Raw genomic sequence first — 19,431 nt, forward strand, 5'->3', positions numbered from 1 at the left:
TGGCTGGTTTCATGTTCCAAGGATCACTTTGCAAGAGTAATCTTAATGATGTGGAATGGGCCATTTTCAATTCACATCTCAAATTAACTTGTAAATATGGCTACATGCTGAACATTTTTATTTTAAATATACAGACATGAGTTAGTAATACCTACCCACCAGCTATCACAGATTACACTAATAGAAATTCTTTTACGGAACAGAAAGTTTTCAAGGAGAAACTTTCAGTTTGTTTTAAAATTTTAATTTGCCGACTGACATTTTATGCCACTGGGTAAGAGATCAAAAATTTTTGTTGCAGCACTGTGCACCCTGTTTTGTGCTAAAGACAACCTTAATGTGGAGTAATTAATGTCTTTCTTCTGATATTGTTTTTATGTACATCATTGTTCCTCTTTAACTATGGTGAATTATCTGCAACATATTTACAATTAAATATTAAAATAAGTGTACAACTAGTACAAAATAGTTTAAAGAGTTTTTATGTTGACACAAATGAGACCAATGCCTCTACGTGCACTCAGTTACTGACATTATTACCTGTTCAACAATCGCCGAACTATGAACATTTATTTGACTACAGTCTACTTGCAGCGGAAAGTTTTTTCATTTTTTGTATTACTCATGATACATTGTTGTAATTTACTGCTTGCCATATGCTGGTGCCTGGACAACTAGGGGGTTTGCCCTTGTGCAGAGCAACTACCACTTGAAAATGGCACAATAGCTGAAATTGCTCATTAGTAGAAAATAAATAAAAATTACAGTGAACGGCAGAAATATTGTCACCTTAGAAATTTTGTACAACTGTAGTACCTGCCCAAGAGAAAGTAACTGAAAGAGACAGTTTTCTCACAAAAAGTGGAATTGTAACCTGAATAACATTTGCCCCATTATTATAACAACATTCTGTACATTTTAGCTGTGAAGTCTTAAGTTCACATGAAACACAAACTAAGTTTAAAGAAGTAAATATCTGTTATTGGTTGCCTTACAACTATATGCTTAGTAACTAGGCTCTCCACACTACACTGCTACATGCTGAGCAAAAAAGTAGTTTTACCTATGTAACAAGGGCAAGTTTGCCAATTACAACAATGACTAACAGCTAGGTAGTTAATATTTAGGACTCCTGTGATAAAACTATTCCACATAGCGAATTTGCAGTTATGTATGCCACACAGAAGTGGGCCAACAGTACTCCATCTGCTCCACATATTGTGTATACAGCACTTAGGTATTCATTGCTTGGAGGAGTTCGTGGGGTTTTGATATCTTAAATGCGATACAACTGGTACTGAATATATAAACCAGAAAACTAGTAAACTTCTGCAACAGAGAATAGTATTGCAAGGGAATTAAAAATATAATGACAGTGTGTTGTTTTGTGCTACAATGGGACTAAATACAAGACGAGTGTGCCAAATGCAATAGTTAAGCTATTTCAGCTGTCTGTCAACTTCTTCCTTTTAAAGAAGAATGATAACCTTGCCACTGGAAAACCTAAATCAGGATGGCCACAGACGGGTTTGAGCTGCCGATCTCCCGAATGCGAGTCCAGTGTGCTAACCACTGTGCACCTCACTCAGTCCCTTGCCACTGTGTGTGTGTGTGTGTGTGTGTGTGTGTGTGTGAGTGAGAGAGAACATGAGTAGGAGTAGTAGTAGTAGTAGTAGTAGTAGTAGTAGTAGTAGTAGCAGCAGCAGCAGCAGCAGCAGCATCAGCACTACTAACAGGGTGCCCCTAATACGAGCAACATACTGTTAATAAATACAGGATAGTTACACTTACGACAGAACCTTTTCTAATACACATCTGTCTCCATACACAGCCTTTCTAAATAGGAAAGGAAAGACTCGAGGAAGATATAATGAAAGATGTTATGCCTCCAAGTTCTATCATTAGCTTTCTTAATACAGAGGACAGTTACTGTACAGATATCACATACAGGTTCAAATTATCAATAACTTAATGCAATCACTTGAACTTACAACAGAGCCAACTTGAAAAGCTTTTCAAATTCTAGCACTTGCAATATGTGATGACTCATTAATTACCCAATAAGAAAACTAGTATGATAATTATTGAGGTCAATTATGGTTCTACTTCCCCTATGTTACTCCATACACACAAAATGTGGCAACACCACAAAGTGAGATAACGTAACACAAAGCTTTTGAAACAACAGATTTATTTGTTCAGAGTGGACAAAGTCTAACAAACCAAAGTGTGGACACTTTAGTAGAGTGTGTGTACTGGGAAAGAAAAACAGCAAAACAGCATGAAGTATACACTAAAAATGGAAAAGAAACATTTTTATCATTTATTCTTACTTTAGGAAAATTCTGCTGTAACAGTACTCTTAAATCTGCCTACTGGCTATTTACCTATTGGCAACATTGGCTGGCTTTCACAATAAACTCTTGGGCAATGGCCAAAGTCACCAGATTGGTATTTTTCTATCATTTGACCTATTCCTCGATTTGTGAGAATGTATCTAGCATGGATGAGACCGTACAACATTTCAGCTGCTTGCTCAATAAGATCAGATTGGTTTGGATTGTCCTCCAGTTCATCATCTGCAAGAAAAATGGAAAACCTATTAACAAAACACACAAGCATCAACAGACTGGCGCAAAGCATCAGTTTTACAAGTAAAAAATAAAATAAAATAAAATAAAAAATCACCAAATGTATGAAACAGCACTCACAAAATAATCACTCTGACCTAACCAGACTTCATCTGGATGATAGTTTATGAGCTTATTGAAAACATTGAGTAGTAGACAACCCCAGCAGCAAAACACCTCCACCAGCTGGAAAAGAACTCTAGTTGCTTTTGGATCTTCATCCTCATGCTGTTACAAAATAACAAATATTTCATGAGACTACGTACCATTTCGTTACTGTTTGAGATATTTAGATATCTGCAAGTTTTATTCTCTACACACAGTTTGTGCACAACTACGGTCGAGTTGGTAGTTTTCGCATTCCCAAATTTGTTACCTCAGCAGCTTGGGATTCACAGAAATGTTTCATTACTCACTTCTTCTTCCTCGCATGCAGTTCATGCCAGTTCCTCTAATTTTTTATTCTTAGCAGTCCAAGTCGGTAATGATACAGAGTACTGAATACGTTTTGTTTCCCATGTTTCCTTTCCCACATGCAGTTTATGTCCGGCTTGGATGAGTTGGTAGTATTTTTATGACTCCAATTGCTTCCCCCATGATACATTTCTCATTCTAGTTTCTACTGTACAGGAAATTACTGGCTTTTCTATTGGTCACGATGTTGAATTATTAGAAAGTTTCAAGAACTGCCTGGAGAATTTACTTCTAATTTACAATATACTACTAAAATGTGCTCACAACAATGATAATGTAGTACATTTTCTCACTGCCTAGAGCAATCATGTAGTGGAAAATATGTGGACTGTGATTTTCTTCACAGAAGAGGCAAGAAATGATTAAATGTGACTTGTGTCAAGAAGCTTCCCAAGTCTTAGTAGTGTCAACAACAAATATTAAAAAAACATTTATATGTAACAACATTCAGTAATGAATACTTTGTAACAGGTACATGTCTCGACAATACCGAATATATACAATACAAAGTATAGTCATTACTTTTACAGCCCTACTTCATCCTCCCCCCCCCCCCCTTTCCCTGGCATATTCAATTCATTCTTAGTGTGCACACACACACTACAGTTGATGCAGCTGTGAAAAATCTGTCTAGTTTTGTATTTAATTACTCATGGGAAAGAAAATTAGTTTTGTATCTGTTCATCTATGTATGAGAAAATTATCCACATTTTAATAAATTTACAAGATTCTCAAATTATCACTTGTCAGCTTAAGAACTTAAACAACCTTTAACAATGTGTCAGGATTAGATATTTCCCTGATATTGATTTACTTTTTACCTGAAGAAGATTATGTCACTGTTGCAAGGAGCAGTAACAAATGTTAAAGCAAGGAAGCTAATGCATAAGTTTTGATCAACTGTCCTTTTTGTTATTTAACAGCCTTCCCTTCCATTTGCTTATTGTGGTCTTGCTGAATGATCATGATTACACGGTCTCTACACATTAGTAGAATTTAAATAATTTGGTACTGGTCCCTAACATAGCTTGTATTTATTGCAAATCTCTCAGAGTGCAAAATCCCAAGAGATTGGAAAAAAAGTACAGATGACTCCTGTATATAACAACAGTAAAAGAACTGACCCACAAATTTACAGACCAATACCCTTGATACTGGTTTGTTGCAGAATTATTAAGCATATTCCATGTCTCAATACAATAAATTTCCTTGAGACAGAAAATCTACCCACAAATCAGCAAGCATTTAGGAAACATCACTTGTGCAAAACTCCATTTGTCATTTTCTCAGACAATATCCTGCAAAGCATATATGAGAGGCACACAAAGGACAATACAATTCATTCAGAAATTTGTTAGTGACAGACAAGTGAGCTGGACCATATTTACTTCCAGAAGCAACATCAACAAAAGCTAATAGAGACCTATGTCAATAAAGCATATCACAGCTTACAGAACCGTGTGTTCGTTCAGTAGATAAGAGTACTGTCTGAGCAAGAGGGAGGTCATTCAGGATCTAGCTTATGGGATGCTCATGAAGTATGAGGAAGTACAAAGTCTTGAATTTATTATCAAGGACAAGTATCAGCAGAAGCCCCTCTGTACAAACTTACCAGGTTCAAGATCCAAAATCATGTCAAGTGCCTGACGATAGTGTGGAACTTGTTCATTCAATCCGGTAAGATTGAACTTATCCTGAATGTAGTCTTCATCAACCTACAAACATGTAATAAAAATAGTAATTAAACCACGAAAGGTGAAGTACAAGTGAAAGGGAAAGAAAAGTATTAAAGAGAGGAAAGAGGATAGTGTCTCATGGGGATGAGAGGGAAGGAAAATATTGAACCTGTCAATATCTGCTTTGGCATATGAGATTATCACAATGGCACTGAATGGCAATATGTGGAAAATATGTGCTACAACAATAATTATACTTATTCTCGTGAAATCACATTTGTTAGCTTTGACAATTTACCAATAAAATATCACCTTTCAACTGAGCCTCAACCCATACCCCAAAAAAATTATACAGAAGGAAAACAAATATTTTCATAGCCCTGTTGTATCTCTGTTTGCACATGCCGCATCACACACTGCAATATCATTGTGTTACATACAGAAGCCAATATCCATAATTTGTGGGTTCGACCTACACACAGGCAGAGAAGAAATGGGGGTGTAAGAATACAAGGGAGGTAAACGGACTGGTAACATTCTGGACATAGAGAAAGGGGAGAAAAGGTACAGGAGTAAGTTACAAAACTTCACAAAGAATTACAGCAGCAAACATTTCCTGATGTAACACTGTGATGCACTACACATGTAATATAGAACTGACATGAAGGTTCAGAATTTTATGAACACAGTAGTCCTGCACAAAAATATCAGTTGGGCTGGAATTTGCTTGTGTCATCTGCAACAAAGTAACTCAGGCCCAAAGGACAACATGATGCTGACTAAGAGCTGTGTCATATGCCATATACCATCATTTTGACAAAATACAAGAGATGACGGGGTCACTCACTCAGCAGCTGCTAGCTTTTCAGACCCTAAGTGCTGCTATTTCCCATTCAAGAAGCACCTCAATTGGTCTTGCAAGGGTGAGTGCACTTTCAGTCCCCCAACCAAGGAAAAATCAACTGTAGTAATGGGAATCGAACCCACTTCCTCCACAACACAGTCTCTCACACACAGTCTGCTCAGCTATGGAGGTGGACTGTGCCATTGTTTTTAGCAGAGAATTCCAAGTTTGAGGGAAGGCTGTCAGCTGGTGCACTCAAGAGTGGTAATTATGGAAGAGAAAAAAATAAATAAGAAAAAATAAGCCATAATGTTATCATTCACAATAAGTCACAAGAGAGAGTGTTTGCAGGAGGAAAGATTTACACAGGACTGTAGGTCAATGAGTGCAATTCTCTTTACAGGTTAGCATGTAAAGTGACAATAGAGATGCCTTGATTTTGACAGAAACCACAACTTTTTGTTACCCATTAATAATCCACGTATTCTACAAGGTTTGGAGACTGCAGATAGATGGCACTTACACCTCATCAAAATTTTCGACTGAAAACTGTTCAGTCATCTTCATGTAAGTTTTACACAGCAGATTGCTGGTGCACATCACCTTTATACAAAAAATTGTCACAGTGGCATACGCATAGGTTTTTGCTGTATGAACACCTTACGTTGAGTTTATTTCCCCCGTCAAATGTCGTTCCATATGAGGCATATGCATAACAGTGGTATTGCGCAAGTTCCCTCTCACTACCTGTGAGCCAGCAGAATAAAAATTTGGGGGTCAAATTAATTGCCACTGCAAATAAAATTTGGTGTAAGATTTTGTCTTTGTGAAGCAGTTAATGAAATCGCAGGGTCCCATGTCTTATCAAGTTGAGAGTTGCCAATAGCATTAACAACATCTTTCACTAAGAGTATTTCCACAGATTCCTTAATAACTGAATCCCAGAAGGATCCCACGTGTGTCAGATTTCTGTGGCAGAATAATCCTCAGTACTCTTGAAATACAATGCGAAGCTACGTCAAACTTACTGGGGTGCGAAGGGCAAGTGTGGAAATCATGTTTCACGCATCTTTCATTAACTGTGTGTGGTCTGACCAATGTTGGTTGGTTGGTTTAGAGGCGGGAGAAGGGACCAAACTATGAGGTCATCGGTCCCTTGGTCCTAATAAAACAGTAACACAAGTGTGAGAATAAAACGAATGAAACATATAACACAAAACAGAAAGAAAGGAAAAGGCATAAGAACGAAGGAAAGATGAAGAACGCTAAAAGGAACACACTAGAAACAGAAGAGAGTAAAACATGAAAGATTACAGTGCCTGGCCAACCACGAGAATAAATAGGGAAAACCTGCCACTCTGCAACACATTAAAACCTCCACCCTAAAAGAACTAGGGTGGAGGAAACAGAGGGACAAAGAACATGAACTAAAACCTAGATAGTAGTATAAAACCCACACTCACAGATAAAACTTAAAACTAAAGCTGCTGTGGAGGCATTGTTGCCAAACACCGAAGGCGGGGTACTGGGAAAGTTAACAGTCTCCCACAGAGCGGCTAGAAGTGAGCAGTCCAGCAAGAGGTGGACAACTGTCATTTGGGAGCCACAGCGACAGTGAGGTGGGTCCTCGTGACAGAGTAGGTAACCATGCATTAGCCACATATGGCCAATGCAGAGCCGGCACAGGACAACTGATTCCCTGCGAGAGGACCACATGGAAGACTTCCACACATTCATAGTCTCCTTAATGACACACAGTTTGTTGTGCATGCTGTTATGCCATTCCATCTCCCAAAGCAGGAAAACCTTGCGGTGTAAGAAAGAACGCAGGTCAGCTTCAGATATGCCTATCTCCAGAAGCAATTTCCGCGTTGCCTGTTTCGCCAGCCTGTTGGCAAGTTTGTTGCTGGGGATTCCGACATGTCCTGGGGTCCACACAAACACCACGGAACGGCGGGACTGTTCCAGGTATACATGGACTCTTGAATGGACACTACCAGAGGGTGGCGGGGGTAGCACTTGTCAGTAGCTTGTAAGCCACTCAATGAGACCGTACACAGGAGAAATGACTCACCAGGGCATGAGCAGATGAACTCAGGAGCATGAGATATGGCCGCCAGCTCTGCAGTGAAAACACTGCAGCCAAATGGCAAGGACTGCTGCTCAGTATGCCCTCCATGAAAATATGCAAAGCCTACATGACCATCAGCCATTGAGCCGTCGGTGTAAACCACTTCAGAGCCCTGGAAAATGTCAAGAATCAAAAGGAAGTGACAGCAGAGAGCGGCGGGGTTAACAGAGTCCTTAGGGCCATGCAAAAGGTCCAGACAAAGCTGCGGCCGAGGCGTACACCATGGAGGCATACGTGAACGGACCAGAAGTAGAGGTAGTAAAGGGAAGGACTCCAGTTCAGAGAGAAGGGACTGCACACGAACCACAATCATTAGCCCCGATCTGGGCTGCCGATACGGGAGATGGACTGCCCGGGCAGGAAAAGGAGACGGTAATTCGGATGCTCAGGGGAACTATGAATGTGTGCTGCGTAACTGGCAAGCAGTTGTGCACATCTGATCTGCAGAGGAGGGACACCAGCCTCCATCAGTACGCTCGTCACCGCACTCATCCTAAAAGCTCCTGTCACTAATCAAACCCCACAATGATGCACAGGGTCGAGTAAATGCAATGCTGAAGGTGCCGCCGAACCATAAACAACACTCCCATAGTCAATTCGGGATTGGACAAGGGCTCTGCCGAGCTGCAGCAGCATACAGCGATCTTTGCCATTTATGGTAACACCGAGGACAGATGTTGGGGCCTGGTACCCGAAAAGATGTTTGATCTTTGCCCAGACTTGGGAAGGTGATGTGTGGCACCCAATTGTGGAGACATATCTCTGCCAACACTCCTTCTTCCGTTGTTTGATAAGGTAGCGAACACGGGCTCGGAGCCGTTTACAGGCTATGAGGTGCTCCAGGGAAGGGCGCCACTTATGCCGCTAAATACAGCTCGCCAATGCTCCTTAATTGCTACACTGACTTCCGGCGACCACCAAAGGACTGCCTTACGCCTCTGGCACCCTAAAGAGCGAGGGATCGTGTTTTCTGCTGCAGAAACAATTGTGCTAGTCACCTGCTCAACCATCACATCGATGTTACCGTGTGGGGGAGATTCAGTGGTGACAGCAGAGGTGAAAGTTCCCCAGGGTGCCTTGTTAAAAGCCCATCTGGGCAGTCATTTGTGTGCCTGATTCTGGGGCAGTGACAGGAAGACGGGGAAGCGGTCACTACCACACAGGTCGTCATGTGCTCTCCAGTGAATAGATCGGAGAAGTCCTGGGCTGCAAATTGATAAATCAATGGCCAAGTAACTACCATGAGCCACACAAATGTGTGGCGGCCCAGTATTTAAGAGGCAGAGGTCGAATTGCGACAGTAAAGTTTCGGCATCTCTGCCTCGGCCAGTAAGCATGGTACCACCCCACAAGGGGTTATGGGCATTAAAACCTCCCAGGAGGAGGAAAGGTTTAGGGAACTGATCAATACATTCAGGGATACTGCATCATCTGGAGGAAGATATACATTGCAGAGAGTTATTTCCTGCATCGTCCTTATTCTGACAGCCACAGCTTCAAGAGGGTTTGAAGGGACACATGTTCACTACAGACCGAGTTTAGGACATAAACGCAAACTCCACCTGACACTCTATTATAGTCCCTATGGTTCCTGTAATATCCCTTATAGCCACGGAGGACAGGGTTCCACATTGCTGGGAACCAGGTTTCCTGGAGGGCAATGCAGATAGCAGGTGTAAAGCTTAACAGTTGCCGTAGCTCAGCCAGGCTGTGGAAAAAAACTGCCGCAATTCCACTGGAGGATGACATCGTGAGACTGGGAAGGCATGGAAAATTCAATGAGGCAGTTTGTGGGTGCCACCCCAATTTCCTTGGTCTTAGAGGGTTTTCTTTCTGGATTCCTCTCGCTGTTCCTTGGGTTTCCCTGGCTGGGAAGACTTCACTGGCTCAGTCTCCGGAACTGAGGATGAGCGTGAAGCCCTACGACCAGCTGGTTTTGGGCTCTTCAGCCACTGGCAGGTGCCGTATTTCCCACTAGAAGAAACCTGGGAAGGGAGTGACCCAAAGGACCCCTTCCTAGCAAGAGAAGCTGAAGAAGACTTATGCTTCTCTGGCTTAGAAGTGGGGACGGATGTCCCCAATGGTTGAGGGGGGGGGGGGGGGGGGGGGGAGAAGGAGTGTTGCACCTGAAGTATGTGGTGCAGGAGCAACAGGGAGGGAAATGCCACCCACCTACAAGGGGGCAGGTGTAGTCTTCCGGCTCTGAGAGGTGACCTGGGTTGGCAGAGCTGATGGTGCCAGAACTGTTCTAGCAGCGGTGTAAGACTAAAGACTATGTCATACTCACAGGATGCAGGCGTTCGAATTTTCTCTTAGCCTCAGTATAGGTCAGTCTTTTTTTTAGGGCGCAGAACTGCTATGGTCATTAGCGCCCGGTCCGTGACTTAGGAAACAGTAAAAAACCGAAAATGGAAACCAGCAGCAATGGGAACGAAACTCAAAAAATTGGAGAAACTAAAAGCAGAAGGAAGGCTTAAAAATCCACTACAGAAAGAGGTTGGTTGTCCCCAAAAGAAGCTTCAAATGACTGACGTCATTTCACTGGCACTAATAAACTCGAGAACGCGATCGGCCGAGCGCGTGTCATCTGCAAAAATTGACGATATATCAGGCGACAGCTGTAGAATGGCGCGTAACGGAGTAAAATAGGGGCACTCAATTAAAAGGTGTCTTACCGTCCACAGCTGAGAGCAGTGGGGACAGAGTGGGGGAGGATCGTCGCTTAAAAGATGTCGATGGCTAAAAAGACAGTGCCCTATCGGGAGTCTAGTTAAAATTACCTCCTTCAGACGACGTGTTCGGGAGGAAGAGGTCCAAGCACAGGGAAGAGCTTTCACGTCCCACAATTTATTATGGGGAAGTGTCGACCAATGTGCGTGCCATAAAAGAACAACACGATAACATAAAACGCTCTGTAGATCGGCGAAGGGAATCGATCGAATAGCTGGCTGAAGAAGAGAGACTGCAGCCTTGGCCGCTATATCGGCCACCTCATTTCCACAGATACCAACGTGTCCCGGGAGCCAGATGAACGCCACCGAGATGCCCCCCAGGTGGAGCAAGCGCATACAGTCCTGAATCCGGTGTACCAGAGGGTGGACAGGGTAAAGAGCTTGGAGACTGAGGAGAGAGCTGAGAGAATCTGAACAGATAACATACTGTATCCACTGATGGCGCCGGATGTAGTGGGCAGCCTGGAGAACAGCGTAAAGCTCCGCAGTATAAACCGAACACTGGTCGGGAAACCGAAATTGATTTGGGGTGTCACCAACAATATAGGCACTCCCTACACCAAACGATGTTTTTGAGCCATCAGTGTAAATAAATGTGGCTTCCTTCATTTGTGCACATAGAGCAGAAAATGCCCGACGATAAACAAGTGAAGGGGTACCATCCTTGGGGAAACTAACAAAGGTCACGGAGCAGGCAGATCCGGGGACGGAGCCAAGGCGGTGCTGTACCCCAAGTTGTCAAGAAGGTTTTAGGAAAGCGGAAGGAAAGAGAATGGAGCAGTTGACGGAAGCGGGCTCCCGGTGGTAGTAGGGAGGAGGGGCGGCCTGCATACCCTACATCAAAGTAGGCGTCGAAAAAAATGTCATGGGCTGGATTAGCAGGCATGGAAGACAGATGGCTAGCATAACGACTCAGAAGGACTGCTCGCCGATTGGACAGCAGAGGTTCAGCAGTCTCAGCATAAAGGCTTTCCACAGGACTGGTGTAAAAAGCTCCAGACACTAAACGTAATCCATGGTGGTGCATAGAGTCGAGACGCCGAAGAATAGACGGCTGAGCAGAGGAGTAGACTATGCTTCCATAGTCCAATTTCGAGCGCACTAAGATGCGATAGAGGCGGAGAAGGACCACTCTGTCCACTCCCCAGGAGGATTGGATTGGATTGTTTGGGGGAAGAGACCAAACAGCGAGGTCATTGGTCTCATCGGATTAGGGAAGAAAGTTGGCCGTGCCCTTTCAGAGGAACCATCCCGGCATTTGCCTGGAGCGATTTAGGGAAATCACGGAAAACCTAAATCAGGATGGCTGGACGCGGGATTGAACCGTCGTCCTCCCCAGGAGGTACCATTCAGGACACGGAGGGTGTTGAGTGATCGCAGACAGCGAGCCGAAAGATAGCAAACGTGGGAGGACCAGCACAGTTTTCTGTCAAACATAAGACCCAAGAATTTAGCGACGTCTGAAAACGGAAGGTTGACAGATCCTAGATGTAAGGATGGTGGAAGAAACTCCTTACGTCGCCAAAAATTAACACAAACGGTCTTACTAGGAGAAAAACGGAAGCTGGTTTCGATGCTCCAAGAGTGGAGGCGATCGAGACATCCTTGAAGACGTCGATCAAGAAGGCTGGTCCGTTGAGAGCTGTAGTAGATCGCAAAATCGTCCACAAAGAGGGAGCCCGAGACATCAGGAAAGAGACAATCCATAATTGGATTTATGGCAATGGCAAACAGTACAACACTCAGCACGGAGCCCTGGGGTACCCCGTTTCCTTCGGAGAAAGTACGGGAGAGAGTAGTGTTCACCCGCACTCTAAATGTGCGCTCTGCCATAAATTTGCGAAGAAAAAGGGGCAGTCGACCTCGAAAGCACCAAGAGAACAGTGTGCGGAGGATGCCTGTCCTCCAACAGGTATCGTATGCTCTCTCCAGATCAAAAAATATTGCTACTGTTTGGTGTTTCCAGAGAAAATTGTTCATGATATAAGTGGAGAGAGCAACAAGATGGTCAACTGCAGAACGATGCTTTTGGAATCCGCATTGGGCAGGTGTTAAAAGACTGCGGGACTCCAGCCACCAAGCTAAACGGCAATTCACCATACGCTCCAAAACCTTACATACACTACTCGTGAGAGAAATGGGGCGATAGCTAGAGGGGAGATGTTTGTCCTTTCCAGGTTTCGGAACAGGAACGACGATAGCTTCCCGCCATCATCTGGGAAAAGTACTGTCGGTCCAAATTCGATTATAAAGGTGAAGGAGGTAACGCAGACTAGGAGTTGATAAATGCAGCAACATTTGGACGTGGATACCATCTGGTCCTGGGGCGGAGGAGCGAGAAGAAGAGAGTGCATGTTGGAGTTCCCGCATGGAGAAAACAGTATTGTAGCTTTCGCGATTTTGAGAGGAGAAAGCAAGAGGTCGCACTTCCGCTGCACGTTTCTTCGGGAGAAATGCTGGCAGGTAATTTGAAGAGCTCGAAATCTCAGCAAAGTGCTGACCCAACGAGGTAGAAATTGCGACAGGGTCCACTAATGTATCATGCGCGACAGTGAGCCCAGAGACCGGGGAGAAACTAGGCGCACCTGATAACCGTCGAAGCCGACTCCAAACTTCCGAGGAGGGAGTGAAGATGTTAAATGAGCTAATAAAGAATTTCCAGCTTGCCTTCTTGCTATCGTGGATGATGCGACGGCATCTCGCACGGAACTGCTTATGGCGGATACAGTTGGCCAAAGTAGGATGGTGGTGGAAAACGCGAAGAGCACGTCGCCGCTCACGTATTGCGTCACGGCACGCCTCGTTCCACCAAGGAACTGGGGGGCGCCGGGGCAATTCGGAGGTGCGTGGTATTGAACATTCCACAGCTGTGAGAATAACGTCGGTAATATGTGTGACCTCATCGTCATCGCTGGGAAAGTGACGGTCATCGAATGTCGCTAGAGACGAAAAAAGTGTCCAATCGGCTTTGGCAAACTTCCAGCGTTGCGGGCGCATATATGGCAGTTGAGGCTGCAGTCTAAGGACACATGGAAAGTGGTCACTCGAGTGTGTATCATCAAGTGCGAACCATTCGAAGCGCCGAGCTAGCGGAACAGTACCGACCGTAAGGTCCAAATGAGAGAAATTTGTCGTGGAGGCAGACAAAAATGTAGGGACCCCAGTGTTGAGGCAAACTAGATCCGCTTGGTGGAAGACGTCTAGCAATAGTGAGCCACGTGGACAAGGATGTGGAGATCTCCAAAGCGGGTGGTGGGCATTGAAGTCCCCAACCAGCAAATAGGGGGTTGGAAGCTGACCAAGAACATGAAGGAGATGAGCTCGTGCCATTGGTGTGGACGATGGAATGTATACAGTACAAAGAGAAAAGGTATATCCAGAAAGGGAAAGACGGACAACGACAGCTTGGAAGGAAGTGTTTAAGTGGATTGGTTGATAATAGAGAGTATCATGGAGAAGAATCATGAGTCCTCCATGGGCTGGAGTGCCTTCAACAGAGGGGAGATAAAATCGAATGGACTGAAAATGGGGGAGGACAAAGCGGTCATGGGGATGCAGCTTTGTTTCCTGAAGACAGAAGATGACCGGCGAGTAGGATTGTAAGAGGATCGACAATTCATCCCGATTGTCTCGAATGCCGCGGATATTCCAGTGGATAATGGACATAGGGTGAACAGAAAATGGAGGAATGTGACCAAGGTTGCTGTCAACTCAACGACTGCTCAGAGCTTGCGACCGACAGCATGGAATGGCATTCAGCCGAAGGCAGAAGATCCTGATCCATAGGTTGTTCAGGAGCAGCTCCTGCCACCAGCGATTGGCCAGTTGATCGGCCGCCAGCAGTGCGCCTTGGCGACACAGAAGACGGCCGAGGGCGATTTCCGCCAGGTGGTGCTGTAGATGGGACACGCCTTGGCGGAGAAGGAGAGGAACTGGGTTTCTTTGTAGCCTTCTTGGAAGTATGATGTTTAGATGAAGGAGGAACCGATGGTTGTGAAGTTGGGGTACGTAAAAAATCTTCAAGAGTATGCTCTTTTTTCGAAGTCTTGGTGTCTGACTTTTGGGCTCGAGATTTAGCAGAACCTGATGAAGGATGAGCCACAGAGTGGGCAGGCGAAAGTGGTGAGGTTGAACGGGCTATCTTTGCGCTGGCCGATCTGACGACCGTGGCACTAAAGGTGAGGTCACAAGTCTGCGTGGCCGCCTCCTTTGTTGGCCGAGGAGAAGCAAGGACAGTGCTGTATTTTCCTGTCTGAGGCACGGTGGGCTGTCGACTAGCGAATAATTTTCGAGCAGCAAAGGTCGAAACCTTTTCCTTCACTCTGATTTCCTGGATGAGCTTTTCGTCTTTAAAAACGGGGCAATCTCTAGAGGAAGCAGCGAGGTCACCAATACAGTTTATGTAGCGAGGGGATGGAGGTGGACAAGCATCCTCATGGGCATCCTTGCCACATGTATCACATTTGGCCAGATTGGAACAGGACTGGCTGGTGTGATTGAACTGCTGACACCGATAGCAACGCATAGGGTTTGGGACGTAAGGGCGAACGGAAATTATCTCACAGCCTGCTTTGATTTTCGATGGGAGTCGAACTTTGTCAAATGTCAAGAAGACGGTGCGGGTTGGAATGATGTTCGTGTCAACCCTTTTCATAACTCTATGAACAGCCGTTACGCCCTGGTCAGACAGGTAGTGCTGAATTTCTTCGTCAGACAATCCATCGAGGGAGCGTGTATAAACGACTCCACGTGAGGAATTTAAAGTGCGGTGTGCTTCAACCTGGACAGGGAAGGTGTGGAGCAGTGAAGTACGCAGCAATTTTTGTGCCTGGAGGGCACTGACTGTTTCTAACAACAAGGTGCCATTCCATAATCTGGAACAAGACTTTACAGGACCTGCAATTGCGTCGACACCTTTCTGAATAATGAAAGTGTTGCCCATGGAGAAGTCGTGACCTTCGTCAGACCAAGAAACAACAAGGAACTGTGGCAACGATGGAAGAACTGTCTGTGGCTGAGACTCAGTGAACTTACGCTTGTGAGCAGACATAGTGGAAGGTGAGGAAACCATTGCGGAAGAATCCCCCATGATTACCGGCGTCTCCGATGACGCACTCCTCCCTTGTGGGGGCCCTCACTGAGGGCACACCCGCCTTAGGTGATTGTTCACACCTCCCGACAAACGGACGGAGGGACCAATCGGCACTTTCGGAAGGTATCAGCTCGGGTAATCACCCCTCCCTGGCCCTGGCCGTTACCAGGGGGTACGTACGTGTCCTACCTGTCTACCTGGGGCGGGGAATTACGAATTACCCCGTCACTGGCTACGCACAGAAATGCATGGGTCGGCCTTCAGACACTCACAGGGAGGAAGAAAGAGAAAGGGAAAAACAAAGAAAGGGAAAGGAAAGAAGAGAGGTCTCAAACGCCGCAGCAGAGAAAAGGGTAAAGAGAAGGGGTCAAGAAAAGAGAAGGACAAAGGAAGGATGAAGACATACAAGCAGAGGAGGCGAAGAATGCGTTACATTTACGAGCGTCCGTCTCTGGACGTAGGCACAAACCATACTCCCAGAGGGGGAGAAAGGGAAGGAAAGAGCCAGAGGTGAGGGGAGGGGGGCGAAGATGGGGGGGTAGGGAAGGATGCGGAAAGGGAAGGTATGCAGCCCAGAAAGGAAGGAAGGCCACATTAGCTCGGGGTCCAGTGCTCGCTACGCACATATCCACAAAAGAGTTGTGGACCCCCTGGGGGGAGGGGGGGGGTAGGTCAGTCTGTCCAGGGTCATGTAATCCATGATTTTCCTTTCTTTCTGTAGGATCCTGCAGTCAGGCGAGCAAGGTGAATGGTGCTCTCTGCAGTTGATACAGATGGGAGGCCAGGCACATGGAGTATTGGGATGTTATGGGCGTCCACAATCTCAGCATGTGACTCTGGAAGTACAGCAGGAAGACAAATGGCCGCACTTCCAGCACTTAAAGCACCGCATCGGGGAAGGGATATAGGGCTTCACATCACACCGGTAGAAAATCACCTTGACCTTCTCGGGCAATTTATCATCCTCAAATGGCAAGATGAAGGCACCGGTGACAACTTGATTGTCCTTTGGACCCCTGATGGACACGCTGGACAAAATGTACACCTCGCCGCTCTAAATTAGCGTGCAGCTCATCGTATGACTGCAAAAGAAGGTCTCTGTGAAATATGATACCCTGGACCATATTTAAGCTCTTACGGGGCGTGATGGTTACAGAAACATTTGCCAGCTTGTCACAAGCGAGTAACTCCCGTGACTAGGCAGAGGATGCTGTTTTGATCAAGACTGACCCAAATCTCATTTTGGACAAGCCCTCCACCTCCCTGAACTTGACCTCTAAGAGCTCAACAAAAAACGGAGGCCTCATCATCAGGAAAGATTCCCCATCAGCTCTCAAACATACAAGGTACTGGGGCGAATAAGATCCGCTGCCATTCTTAGCCTGACGTTCCTCTCATGGTGTGGCCAGGGAGGGGAACAATTTGGGGTCGTACTTCTGCACGTTGAATTGAGCTCGTCTTCGCTTAGAGACTGCTGGTGTTTCACCACCAGCAAGAGATGATTGACTACACTTCACTGCGTGTCATCCGCCCTGATGCTACCCACTCCGACCAGGGGCCCCTCACCACCAGCCACAGCAAGGCCACCTGGCAAGATGGTCATTGCCGGGAGTCCCGATGCCCCAGGGCGATAGGCATCTACCCCTTGGCATACGTGGGGAGTTAACAGCACAGGCATCAGCAGATCGATCCCTGTGTGGTCAGGGGGCTACAACCAACAGGGTACATTGTGGCCCCACCACAACGGACTGGCTACCGTGCTGGATATCAGGTGCAAAGAAGTCCATTGTCATCGTTGGCACGTAAAGTGACACTGCATCGTGCATGGTGGAAAACACACCCAGGAAGGTGTCCTCGCCCAAGAGATGGCGAATGGGCAGGACTGCAATGCGACCAAGAGAAAGTGGGCTAAAGATCTCAATGCACAATGTACACAATGCACCTTGTAAGGCGTCCTTCACCAATTGGCTCGCTCTTTGGAAAAAATTTTGAAGAATGGAGGTCAAACCCTACAGGGGACCATCACATAAAGGCTGAAATGTGTGAAACTCCTTTAAGTCACCTCGTACGACAGGCAGGAATACCTCGGGCCTGTTCTAACTGCCAGACCCGCAGGGGGGCTGACCAATGTAGACTTTGCCACATTGACAAGGTATTCTGTAAACTCCAGCCTTCCACAAACCCAGGTCATCCTTCAACATGCTGAGAAGAGCACACATCTTTGTTGGTGACCAGAAGATTAATGTAATGCTTGTTTAGGGTCCTCCCTAATCTAGATGAAATGTTGCCCACATACCAGAGGAAAAACTGGGACTTTGGTAACTCCTCTCCCTGCACCAGCTATCTGAAGTGTGGAACTCACCGAAGGATCAAAATACACACACACACACACACACACACACACACACACAAAATGAAAGGCATGATGGCTGAATGCCATACTGCTGCTAGGCATAATAATGCTCAGTATTAACAGTACCAGAATAATACGAAACACACATTCATTTTGAAGAAAAAGATCTGTCATTTCATCTTGTTTATGCTGTATCCTCACATTCTACAAACTTATTTTTGTAATGCCAAATATCTCCCTTATTGTGAGACGTGTTCCATCTGCTGGTGATATCAACAGCAAGTTCCACCTGACACTAAAGCTGTAATACTGTCTCATATCTCTGAAATACCAGCAGACCTGTTTTGGCAGCAGTCAACAATTTACAATGACAGACATAAAGGTTTCAACTGTACAACCCCTGTAGAGGGAGCTCAAAACATTACATGCTCAACACTAAGCTGCCTCTCAATACAGAATAACATTTCCAGAAGAGAATCCAACACCATATTTGGAACTCACTCAGGGAACACAATTCTCAAATATATTACTGATTCAAATGAAAGGTGTCAACACTACTGGATTTTGTTTTATTACAGTGGTGGGATCACTATTCTGGCTTCAAGATAAAATGTGTTACTCACGGAATTGGAGGTACAATATTGAATAGCATGTAATTTCGAACATTTTTGCCTGTTATCCATGGATTTCTTATTAACCTGTGTCACTCACAGACTCATAAAAGCCTTTCTAGCTGACAGACGTTACACACCAACAAATGTATGAGTGCATGCTGAAGAGTCATTTCTCCAATTTTTTTGTGAAAACTCTTAAGGCTTTTTAAATAAAACAAACAGAATTTACATTCTACATCCTTTTTGTTCATGTCCATATATTTATTTCTCCACAGTTACCCTGGCAATAAATACATTTCTCCCAATGAGGTAACAGTTTCTTGATACCATCACTGAAGAATGTTTAACTTTGTTGTGGTGCTTCATCACTACCAAAATGAAATCCTCAAAGGTGTTCTTTATGATTTGGAAACAGAAAAATACGGGACGGGGCCAAGCTGGGACTGTATGGAGGATGATCAACGACAATGAATGCAAGGTATCTGATTGTTGCAGATGTTGCAGCACTTGTGTGTGGTCTGGCATTTTCATGTTGGAGGAGAGATTGCTCCATGTGTGTACGAACTTTCAAATTCAAAACATTAATAAAGCATGCTGTTTCTCATGCACTGACACAGTTACATTACACAACACTGTTACATGCTACAATTCAGAGCCCTCTATTGGCAAAGGGCTGCAAATATGTTGACGGGAAGAATACAGATATTGAAAGTTAATGTTTCTTTTATTTAAAAAGCTTTAAGAGTTTTCACATAAAAAATTCAGAGGCATTACTTTTCAGCACACCTTTGTATTTTCTGATTTAAAGTTTCCAGTTTTATTATATGTTAAGTGAATAATGCACTGCAGTGTCAATTTTTCTTTGTTCTGTAAACAGTCATTCCC

The 19,431-nt window shown here is 44.9% G+C and overlaps 1 protein-coding gene across 3 annotated transcripts in view; it reads right to left on the reverse strand.

The window, feature by feature from the left end:
• Window positions 1–19,431, reverse strand: part of LOC126184561 (casein kinase II subunit beta-like) — a 75,770-nt gene that overhangs the window by 40,058 nt on the left and 16,281 nt on the right. For all 3 annotated transcript variants that reach the window (XM_049926987.1, XM_049926989.1, XM_049926988.1), the window contains exons 4-5: window positions 4,717–4,819; window positions 2,388–2,579 (exon numbers count right to left, since the gene is read on the reverse strand). In XM_049926987.1, the coding sequence (XP_049782944.1) occupies window positions 2,388–2,579; window positions 4,717–4,819 (295 nt within the window). The remainder of the gene's footprint in view (window positions 1–2,387; window positions 2,580–4,716; window positions 4,820–19,431) is intronic.

The sequence above is a fragment of the Schistocerca cancellata genome, chromosome 4 (assembly GCF_023864275.1).
Source record: "Schistocerca cancellata isolate TAMUIC-IGC-003103 chromosome 4, iqSchCanc2.1, whole genome shotgun sequence".
Classification (NCBI taxonomy): domain Eukaryota; kingdom Metazoa; phylum Arthropoda; class Insecta; order Orthoptera; family Acrididae; genus Schistocerca; species Schistocerca cancellata.